The sequence below is a fragment of the Micromys minutus genome (assembly GCF_963924665.1).
Source record: "Micromys minutus genome assembly, chromosome: 4".
Classification (NCBI taxonomy): domain Eukaryota; kingdom Metazoa; phylum Chordata; class Mammalia; order Rodentia; family Muridae; genus Micromys; species Micromys minutus.
Window position 1 is genome coordinate 28,250,733 of NC_137973.1, and position 12,232 is coordinate 28,262,964.

Here is a 12,232-nt window from a genome sequence, read left to right on the forward strand (position 1 = left end):
CCATAACACAGCAGATACAGCAGCAAAGTGATTCGAAAAGAAAATGTATGTTTCGGCATTTCTGCGTGATGACTTCGTTTACAAGAGACCAACAAGAATGTGAATAGGAAAAGAAAAGGCCAGGGTGCTGTTGTTCTCATTTAGTCTGAGTTTAGAACAAAATCCTCCTACTGAGTGTCTGATAGTGGACATGTACCTTCAACTCCCATGACACTGAGTTTTTCCCCCAGTTTTATAATCATGGAAAGTGAATACTATTTCTACATGTTCAAACCAACTTTACTATGACAAAGAAAAATGATGTTCTTACGAATAGAGTACAGAAGTCAGTATAACTTCACAGGAAATACAAACACATCTAAAAGAGGACACAAGCTATGGGTACCACAGTCTGTTGGAAGAAAAGGATGACTATGAGATGAAAAGCAGGGAGAGCAAAGAAAAAAAAAATCAATGGTCTTCACATAAATGTTTGTCAAGGATTTTTAATTTATAACAAAGGCAAATGAACATTGTCATTTCCTGAGGAGAATGCAGAACATATCCTAGAAAGTGTCAGAAACTCAGAGGACGGAAGGAGAAGTGGATTTTTCTGAGCTGAGCACATATTCTTTCTGGAGCATTTGTTTGAAGTCTTCCTCACCAAGATCAGCAGCAGCCCCCAGACTGCTGGCTACTGCCACAGCAGCCACTGCTGCCACCACTGCTGCCACAGCAGCCACTGCTGCCACCACTGCTGCCACAGCAGCCACTGCTGCCACCACTGCTGCAGCATCCAGAGCTCTGGCGATGGCGACGAAGAGATCTGCGGGGTCTGTGGTGGCTCAGGCAGCAGCCTCCACCCCCAGAGCTGCAGCAGCCACCAGAGCTGGAGCCACAGCAGCCACCAGAGCTGGAGCCACAGCAGGAAGACACAGGAGGGCACTTGGGAGGACATTTAGGGGGGCATTTTGGAGGGCACTTTGGGGTCTGGCACTTGGGAGGGCATTTTGGTGGGCACTTGGGAGGGGGCTGGCACTGCTGCTGGCTCTGCTGGCAGGACATCTTGACTTTGGGTGATCAGGAGCTGTGAGAGAGTCATAAACATGTCAGACACCAGACACTGTGTAACCTCAGCAATGCTGGTCCCACAGAAGCATTAGTGATCGTCATAGCAACGCCATCTACAGTCATTCATTCCTTTTACAATATACTCAGACTGTCACATCCTATTCATCATATCTTTAAATATCTGAAGCCCATGTACATGAGAGACAGTTATCTGAAATCCAGGAGCACTAATTGAATATCTGGTGAATGTTAGATAAGGTTTATTATTCTTAGTTTTTGTACATGTAGGTACATGTTCTATTTCTGTAATAAGTAGTTATAAAAATAAGAACAGTCATAACTTGAAGGAAATATTTTTAAGTCATTATCTCAAAAGAACTTCTAGAACATTGAGGGAGTAAGCTCAGGCCAAACATGAAAAATATGTAAACACCAGCCCATGTTATGAGATGAGAGCTCAGAAGTATAAAAATTACCATCTGCTCTGGCTAAGGGTAGAAAAGTTAGTGTCATATTGGCGGTATCTTATTGATCAGAGAAATATGTGAACAAATGCCAGTCCTATCCCAAGACACACTGAGACCCTGATGTCTTTCTTGCACTAGCTCTTCAGTGCTAAGAAAGAAAAACATTTTCATTAGGACACCAATTACTCCTGGTAACCTGTCAAAATGCAAGTCATCTGTGCTCAACTTTTGTCTCATTCTAAGCTGTCCAATAACTAAAGGTACATAGTATTTGCCATAGCAAAATACTGAAAGCTTTTCAGTGTTTCTTTGTATCAAAGATGTGGATAATATCTGTCTAAGCCACCATTGCCTCATTCCTCAAACTTCACCATGTTTTATGATATATTAGTTTGGTCTCAAGGGGAAAGAATAATTCCCAGTGCCTGTCAAGGTCTAGACTGGCTCCCATCTAAAATCTCTGCCCTTCCAGCCAGTGAAGACTTACCAAGATGATGGGTAGCACAAGATCTGTGGGTATCTCAGCCACTGAGTGGATGGAAGGGCCCAGTCCATGGGTCCTTTTATTCTGACTCTCAACTCTGTCCCAGCCTATGAGACAGTGGCAGGAGATGGGATTCACTGCCTCCTGACACTCACATGGTTCTGTGACAGATCATGACAAGATATCCCTCATCAGCCTTCCTCTTTGGGGCAAGGCACGTTGCCTCTATCTGAGAGCATGACTTAGGCATGAAATGAGAAAATGAATTCATAGATCCTTAAACCTGGAATTTCTGCGCTAGCAACCATTCAATTCTTCATCATCCTCCGTCCATGAGTTTCTTACTGTGATATGTACAACTGGTAGCTCCCAGTAAACTAATAATACCTTGTAGATTCTTCATGTCTGCCTCCATCCATTCACAGCTGGGCCCATGTGGGTGCACTTAAAACATTTACAGCAGTAAAACCCCACATAATGGATCTGAATCAGCACGAAGACAAGATGAGTTTTGTGGTAGGTTTTTTTAGTCAGTAGCATTTCCCATTTAAACTATTACCATGGAATATTAATAATAATATTTATGAGGATATATACATTTTTAAGACATGGATAAAAATGTCTCATAGAAATAGAGCATCCTCTTATATGGATTCTCACAAACATATGTGCAAACTTCTACATAAGCAATTGGTAATAAGGCATTAAACACATCAGTTGAGGGAAGGTTCGTCAATGGAGCATGTACACTGCTCCTGAAGAGGTTTTATGATTGATTCCTAACACCTGAGTAGGATAGCTCCAGATTAATTAGTAACTCTAGATTCAGGACATGAAACACCCTCTTCTTGACTATATTGGCACAATCACTCATACAAACAAACATAAACACCCAAAATACATGTGTGTATACATACTGACTAAGTAAAACACAAACACACACACACACACACACACACACAGACATCCAATTAAAATATAAAATATTAATATTCAACTTAGAAACAATAATTAAAATCAAAAGATTCAGACAGAGATAGCCACAGCCAAATGGTGGATGAAGGCTGTGAACTCATGGAAGAATGGGACAGATAGGGACCACCAGAGGACTAGGAAGTACATGGGAATACTAACAGAATCAACTAACCTGGACCCTTGGAACTCAGATACTGAACCACCAACAAAAGAACTTACTTGATGTAAACCTAGGCCAACATGCACATATGTAGCCTCTGTCAAGCTTGGCTTTCATTTGTGTCCTAAACAACTGAAATAAGGGCTATTCCAAAAGCTGTTTTCTGTGTGTGTGATATGTTCTTCTAGCTGTGTTACATTTTGTGGCCTCACCAGGAGAGGTGTCTACTAGGTTTTATAGCAAATTAAAGTGCCAGGGTGGGAGGGATTCACAGGGGTTGCCACCTCCTCAGAAGACAAGCATAGGAGGAATGAAGGAAGGATCATAAGGGAGATAGTGGATGGTCAGTGAGTAGGATGTAAATTAAATAATAAAATATATGAAGTGTAATTTTTTAAATAAGAAGATTGAGATATTCAATGAATAATGTCCCAAAGAAACCCAAAATATTGCAAACTAATATTCTTTAATAATAATAAAGTGGAGGATTTTACTAGAGAAAATTAGTTAACTTGTTCTTTGTCTCTTCATTGCAGTTGTCTTAGAAAATATTTTTACATTAGACCTTTGTTAATTTGCATCTTATCCTCCTTTAGGAATATGTTCTAGTCTTATTTTTGATATTGCTGGATCTGTAGAAGCTACTCCATATCCTCATGGAAACTGAATGTCATTACTGGTAATGTCAGGTAGCAAATTGCTAAGATGAAAGTATAGGTTAATACAGTGTGGAATGATCTTGATCACCTAAAAATTACAGAAATAGTCATATGTTATGATTTATTATAAGTCTAACACCGCATAAGAGACAAAACAGCTAATGGACAAAATGCACTTTTAAGAAAAACAGAAAATCCATTACCAAAATCTTGTTTAGGAAAATATGTCAAATAAGAGAAATACTTTATGACATTAGGTATTTATACTACTTCATCTGAAATATTTTCTCTCATTCTCTCAAAATTGTTCTTAGGTGAACGATGTGATTGTTGGATCATTGTTTAGGATTTTTCTCTAAAATGTATATTACAACTTTAGGTGACTTAATTATGTAGCTCAAATTCACCATTCTTGCTTTTAATCTATGATGTTTAATATAATTAAGATGAATTTCTTAAAATGTTTTAATGCTTATGGGTTTCCTTATACTCCCAGGCTGAACACATTACTCCTTGTGACATTTGTTAATGTGAAAGCTTCTCAGCCTCTCAGTACCATCTTCATTGGTGTGTACACTTAGGAACAAATATTCCTAAATACTTGGATCATCCTAAAGGAACACAACCTCAGAAGGTAAGGTATGTGTGCTCACATGACCTTGAAGAGTCAGTAGCTGTTACATCTGGGTTGGCCTTCTTCCATTCCAAAAGTAGTTACAATAGCCTTCCTTACTGGGAGAGGTCAGGAATTGATCCCTGATTTATCCAGAGGCAATTATGCCAGGTTCATCTTTGGATTTTCAGGATGATGTGGCTGAGGTGGCACCTAGTCCACATTTCTGCCTCTAGGCAAGACAACACCCAGGCCCTCAGCTGACTTGCCTGAGCATAGCTTTGTGTGAGTAGCATCATTGCTGGAAGAAGACAAGAGTCTAGCCTTGAGTGTGATCTCTAGAGACATAAACCTCAAGCCAATGAGAACATCATGGCTGGTAAAGTGTGCACAGTGTGAGGGCTTCAGTTGTCAGGTGTTTCCTGTGAGGCACAACAAGGAGCATCAAGAACGAGACACCCAAGGGTGTAGTTGTGGCATAGCCTGTGGTTATCCAACTGCTCTCTAATTACAGTTAGGATCAGCCCAATGGTACTAGAACCTAGACAACTATCCAGTGACAGTGAGGTCATAAATCATTCAGGAAATCTTACCACAATCACATTACTTAAGTAGCATAATCCCAAACTGCACTCTAAACATCTGTTCTTATACCCCACAAAAAAGGAGTAGTTCTCAACTCCCATTAAGGAAAACTCTCTTCTAAACAGAGGTCCTTAAAACAAAAAACCACACAGCAGTTCAAAATGGTGATGGAAAAGGTCATTTTCAGCTGATAGAGCTGCATAACGACTTCAGCAAGTTAAAGTTCAAAAGTCATTATAGAAGAGCAAGTAAATAAATACTAATGGCCACGAGTTCAGTGAGTTTGCTGTCAGAAAGCGTCTCCCAGTAATATCATAAGATGGACCCATAAAATCTCACCAGCGTGACTACCTAAACATGAGCTGATCACCAAAAGCAGCAATAAGCATTACAAAGTGAACAGAGGAAAACTCTTGAGGCCTAAGCCATTTTGAAAAGTCTAGGGAAGGTGAGTTTTCCCAGTGTAGGGAAATGCCAGGCAATGCAGTAGAAAGGGTGATTGGGAGAGGGAGCACCTTCATGGAAGCAAATGCAGGGGGAGGAGATATGGGAGGGGAAACGGGATAACATTTGAAATGTAAATACAGATAATATCCAATAAAATAATTTAATAAAAAAGAAAGGACTACAGCCAACTTAGGAGTCCTTAACGAAAAAAATATATTTTCCCCTGGAGAAGAGCATATCAATAAATTATCCAGTAGCAAACAGTTAGCCATAAAAATGCACATACAAGTAACTTCCTACTGGCCGAGAAGCCTAAATCTTGTTAATGTGTTTTAATTTAGTTAAATCCTGACTAAAAAATTTCCGGAAAAAAGAGAGATCAAATATTTGAGAAAAGTCAAGAAGAGATGAATATGTGGAAAAGACTACAACAATAAAAACTAGGAATACAATGTAGATGCATTGCAGCCTCAATTTCCTTTTTAAAACCTGCTGTATTTTATGTGATTTTTAAAATTACCAGAAAACTACATAAGAACGCATTAAAATTCAACTGTAAAATCATTTCTGTAATGAGATCACAGAAAAACAGTTTGTTTATAAAAGTACACATAAAGTACAAATTTCTTAGTGAATATTACTCCTCCAAGAAAAGGTTGGTGACCCTTATAACATCTATGCCACTAATGCACTAGTGAGCCATTTATGCCATATCTATCATGATTGTAGCTCTCTAGGTTCAAAGATGGTTCATATATTTGAAGACTTTTTATTTTACTAAACAGAAATTAGCACCTCATGTTCTTAGACTCTTAAAGCTATCCAGCACATTGTAAATGCCTCTGTTAGTACCAGTATGTTTCTTCTTGTTGTTTTTTTTTTTTTTTTTTTTTGGGAAGGGAGATATTCTCTATATTTACATTTCTGATGTCATTCCCTTTCTACCATTCCCATCCCCCCTCTCTTTCCCATTGCTTCCATGGAGGTGATCCCTCTCTCCCAGCTTCCCTCCTCCACCTCAGTGCCTTGGCATTCTTTTACACTGGGAAAATAAGCCTTCAATGTACCAAAGACCAATATGTTTCTTAATTTACTGTAACAAAATAATTGCTTCTTTCATTAAAAGAGTCTAAAACGTCATCTTCAAGTGTGAAGCAAAAACAATCAAAATAGTTTATATTATAGTTGTTACTGCTAGAATAGATTGGAGCAAAAAACTGAGATGCATATCTTAGCTTAGTTGTGGACCTATACTACACTATACTGTATTTCAGAGAATGATTGTCAACAAGTGGTAGTAATAATATGCAATATACATATTTCTACATGGCATTTTTAACATCTATTTTGTTAGACTTTTTTCAACCTGCTACTCAATGTCCTGTATTTCTATCTCTTTCCTTTTCAATTTAGAAGAAGATAAAGCATGGGCTCTTGAAGAACTTAAAAGATGGAATAGTGGGTGAATATTCTCAATTTCCTGGAAATCCATGGGCCAAAATATAATCAAATAATAATAATTACATTAAACCATTGGAAAATGAATCACACTAAAGCAATAGTACTGTCATGGTTTGTCTGATTACATAGATGCAAGGATTCTGAAGCAATTACAAACAGTAAATGCAATAGAATATGTGAATAGGCTTAGACACATAGTTGTAATACTCAAGTCCAATAAGGTCAAAAGAGCTACAGAACAATGAAACATCATTATGGCCCATGTGATGAAGAGTTTAGAAAAGCAAGGATATATCAAGCATTAAGTTCATAAGGTGAAAATATTACTTCATTAAAATTTGAGAATATAAAAAGTATATACACTTTTTCTACTCTTAAATTTGTAGCTAGAAACCTGTGAGTGTGTGTGTGTTGGGGGCAGGAATAGAGAGAAGTGAATCAGATCAAAATATAGCAAAAAAAGGATCACTTTTGAAAAGTCCTAATATGACCCCAGAATATTGCCACATACAATGTTTTACAACTTTGGTAGTTCAAACTCAGTAGCATTGCTATAAAGAAAAATTGAATATACTGTTCACGAACTTTTTCCATTACAGTGGAAATTTAAAAAAACAGAATGCCATGAAATGAAATCAAGTGGCAAAGCCCTTCTACAATAATACTTTATGACACTGAAGAAAGGCACCGAGAGAACACCAAAGATGGGAAGGCTTCCAATTTACATATAAATGGAGGTAATAATTTTCATTTTTATGGAGCCCAGTTTCATCAGAACTGGTGTACCCCCCCACAGGTCTCTGGGTGCTCAGAAGAGCTGCAGAAGGACTCTCCATCCTAAATGGGAGAGTGAGTCAATGTCTACTCTCCACTGTACACCCAGAGAGATTCCGCCTAGAATATTCAAGGCTCAGGTGGCAGTGCTGCCTGGGAGCACACACTTCTGGTTGAAGGCCAGACCTGGACTAGCTGCATTAGGACTGAGCACTGCCATCAGAACTTACAGCTTACCAAGAGAGATGAACACCCAGGAACAATCTCCCTCTGGAGACCACAGACCCAAAAACCCACAAGAGATACAAGCTCCAGCAAAAGACAAAATCACCCAACCTTATCTATAACAAGATGGCAAGAGGCAAGCACAAGACTCTTAGAAACAGAAATCAACACAACCTGACAACATCAGAACCCAGTTCTCAAACCACTGCTAATAGTGGATATTCCAACTCACTAGAAAAAACAAGATTTACACTTAAAATTATACTTCATGATGATGTTGGAGCTCTTTGAGAATCCCATCAATAACACACTTAAAAAAATACAGGAAAGGCAAGAGGACACACGCAAACAAGTCGAAGCCCATAAAGAAGAAACACAAAACACAACAAAATCGCTTAAACAGTTACACAAAAGCATTCCATCATTTCACCATGGACTAAGGCTGGTCTTCAGTAATAAAAAAAACAACAAAAAGCCCACATACACATGGAAGCTAAACAATGCTCTATTCAATGATAGCTTGGCCAAGGAAGAAATAAAGAAAGAAATCAAAAATGTTTTAGAATTTAATAAAATGAAGGCACAACATACCAAAACATATGGGATACAATGAAAGCAGTGCTAAAAGGAAAACTCATAGCACAGAGTACCTCCAAAAAGAAACTGGAGAGAGCATACACTAACAACTTGACAGCACAACTGAAAGCTCTAGAACAAAAAGCAGCGGATACACCCAAGAGGAGTAGAAGGCAGGAAATAATGAAACTCAGAGCTAAAATCAATGAAATAGAAACAAAAAGAACTACACAAAGAATCAACAAAACCAAGAGCTTGTTCTTTGAGAAAATCAACAAGATTGATAAACCCTTAGTCAAACTAACCAGAGGGCACAGAGAGAGTATCCAAAATGACAAAATCAGAAGAGAAAGGGGAGACATAACAACAGAAATGGAGGAAATTCAGGAAATCAACAGATCCTGCTACAAAAGCCTATACTCAACAAAACTTGAAAATCTAGAGGAAACGGGCAATTTTCTAGGCAGATAGCAGGTACCAAAGTTAAATCAGGATCAGATAAACCATCTAAACAGCCCCATAACCCCTAAAGAAATAGAAGCAATCATCAAAACCCTCCCAACCAAATAAGGCCAGGACCTGATGGGGTTAGTGCAGAATTCTGTCAGACCTTCATAGAAGATCTAATACCAATACTCTCCAAAGTTTTCCACAAAATAGAAATATAGGGAATACTACCCAACTCATTCTTTGAAGTCACAGTTACACTCATTCCTTAACCTTAAAAAGACCAGAAAAAGAAAGAGAACTTTAGACCAATTTTCCTCATGAACATTGATGCAAAGATATTCAATAAAAATCTTGCAAACCAAATCCAAGAACACATTGAAACGATTATTTCACAGGATCAAGTAGGCTTCATCCCAGGGATGCAAGGATGGGTCACTATATGAAAATCCATCAATGTCATCCACTATATAAACAAACTCAAAGAAAAAAAAATCACATGATTATCTCTCTACATTCTGAGAAAGCATTTGACAGAATATAACACCACTATATGTGAAAAGTCTTGGAAAAATCAGGAACTCAAGGCTCATACTTAAATATAGTAAAAGCAATATACAATAAACTAGTAGCCAACATCAAAGTAAATGGTGGGAACCTTGAAGCAATTCCACTAAAATCAGGGACTAAACAATGCTGTCCACTCTTTTCCTACCTGCTCAATGTAGTACTAGAAGTACTAGTCAGAGTAATAAGAGAACAAAAATAAAACAAAAACAAAAATGATACAAATTGAAAAGGAAGAAGTCAAAAGATCGCTATTTACAGGTATGACAGTATAATTAAGTGACCCCATAAATTCCACCAGAGAAATTTTATAGCTGATAAACACCTTCAGAAAAGTGGCTGGGTATGAAATTAACTCAAGCAAATTTATAGCTTTCCTCTACTCAAAGGACAAACAGGCTGAAAAAGTAATTAGAGAATTAACACCCTTTACAATATCACAAAGAATATAAAATACCTTGGTGTGATACTAACTAGAAAAATAAATTATCTGTACTACAAGAATTTCAAGTCTCTAAAGAAGGAAATTGAAGAAGACTTCAGAAGATGATAACATCTCTCATGCTCATGGATTGGAAAGATCAACATAGTAAAAATGGCCATCATGTCTAAGGCAATCTATAAATTCAATGCAATCTCCACCAAAATTCAAACTTGATTCTTAGTAGAGTTAAAAAAACAATTTGCAAATTTATTTGGAATAGCAAAAAACTCAGGTTAGCAAAATCCATTCTCAACAATAAAAACAAAAGTATGAAGTAATCACCATGTCTGACCTCAAGCTCTATTACAGATAAATTGTGATAAAAACTTCCTATTATTGGTATAGAGACAGGCAGATAGATCAATGGTATAGAATGCCAGACCCAGAAATGAACCCACATACCTGTGGTAACTTGATCTTTAAGAAAGGAGCTAAACACATTCAATGGGAAAAGGACAGCCTCTTCAGCAAATGGTGCTGGATCAACTAGCAGTAAGCATGCAGAAGAATGCAAATCGATTCCTTCTTATCTCCTTGTACAAAGCTGAAGTCCAAGTGGATCAAAGATTTCCACAAACCAGATACACGGAAACTAATAGAGGAGAAAGTAGGGAAGAGCTTAGAACACAAAGGCACAGGGGAAATTTTCCTGAACAGAACATGAATGACTTATGCTCTAAGAGCAAGAATTGACAAATAGAACCTCATGAAATTGCCAAGCTACTGTAAGGCTAAGGACAGTCAAAAGGACAAAACAGCAACAAACAAATTAGGAAAATATCTTTATAAATCCTACATCTCATAGAGGGCTAGTATCTAATATATACAATGAATTCAAGAAGTTGGACTCTAGAAAATAAACAATCCTATTAAAAATGGAGTACAGAGCTAACCAAAGACTTCTCAACTGAGGGATATCAAATGGCTGAGAAACACCTAACAAAATAATCAACATCTCTAGTCATTGGGAAAATGCAAATCAAAACAACCCAAAGATTTGACCTCACACCTGTCAAAATGGCTAAGATCAAACACTCAAGTGACAGCAGATGCTGGCAAGGATATGGAGATAGAAGAAAACTCTTCAACTGTTGGTGTGTTGTAAATGTGTACAATAACTCTGAAAATCAGTCTGGCAGTTCCTCAGAAAATTGGACATAGTACTACCTAAGGACCCAGCTACACCACTCCTGGGCATATATCCAAAAGCAGCTCTAACATCTAACAAGGACACATTCTCAACAATGTTCATAGCAGCCTTATTTATAATAGCCAGAAGCTGGAAAGAACCCAGATGTTCTTCAATAGAGGGATGGATACAGAAATTGTGGTAATATACACAATGGAGTACAACTCTGCTATTACAAACGAATTCGTTAAATTCTTAGGTAAATGGATGGAACTTGAAGCTATCATTCTGAGTGATGTAACACAGTCACAAAAGAACACTCATGGTATGTACTCACTTACAAAAGGATACTAACCTAAAAAGCTTGAATACCTAAGAAAAAACTCACACAACATATGAAGTTCAAAAAGAAGGAATGCCAGAAAGTGGATGCCTCAGTTCTTCTTAGATGCGAGAACAAAACACTCATGGGAGGAAATAAAGGGACAAATAGAGGAGCAGAGATTGGAGAAAAGATCATTCAGATACTACCTCACCAAGGCATCCACCTCATTTGCAGCCACTAAACACAAGCACTGTTGCTGATGCTAAGTAGTGCTTACTGGCAGGAACATGATATGGATGCCTCCTCAGAGTCTCTGCTAGAAGCATACTGATACAGAAGAGCATGCTTGCAGTCAGACTGAACACAAGGAACCCCAAGGAAGGATCTAGAGAAAAGACTAAAGGACCTCACAGGGTATACAATCCCACGGGGAAAAAAATTATCAACTAACCAAATCCACCATAGTTCCCAGGGACTGAAACACCAACCAATGAGTTCACACATAGAGACCCATTGCCCCAGGTGCATATGCAGCAGAGAATAACATTCTCTGGCATCAATTGGAGGAGAGGCCTTTGGTCCAGTGAAGGAGAATGCCAATGTGCTGAGGTGAGAGAAGGTGGTTGGGAATGGGAGCAACCTCATGGAGGCAATTGGATAGGGGAGGGGGATGGGATTGGTGGAAGTAAATAACATCTGAAATGTAAATGCAAAGAATATCCAATAAAAATGAAATAAAAGAAAAACTTATATGGAATTGAAAAAAGCGTACACCAACAAAGAAATTAAGCATGAAAAGCACAG

General features: G+C 38.0%; 1 protein-coding gene across 1 annotated transcript; it reads right to left on the reverse strand.

Moving 5' to 3' along the window:
- Positions 1-648: 648 nt before the first annotated feature.
- Positions 649-1,044, reverse strand: LOC308420203 (uncharacterized protein; the record flags this gene model as incomplete). Its single annotated transcript, XM_080916111.1, has 1 exon — positions 649-1,044. One exon carries the CDS (start codon positions 1,042-1,044, stop codon positions 649-651), a length of 396 nt encoding a protein of 131 aa, XP_080772237.1.
- Positions 1,045-12,232: the final 11,188 nt, after the last annotated feature.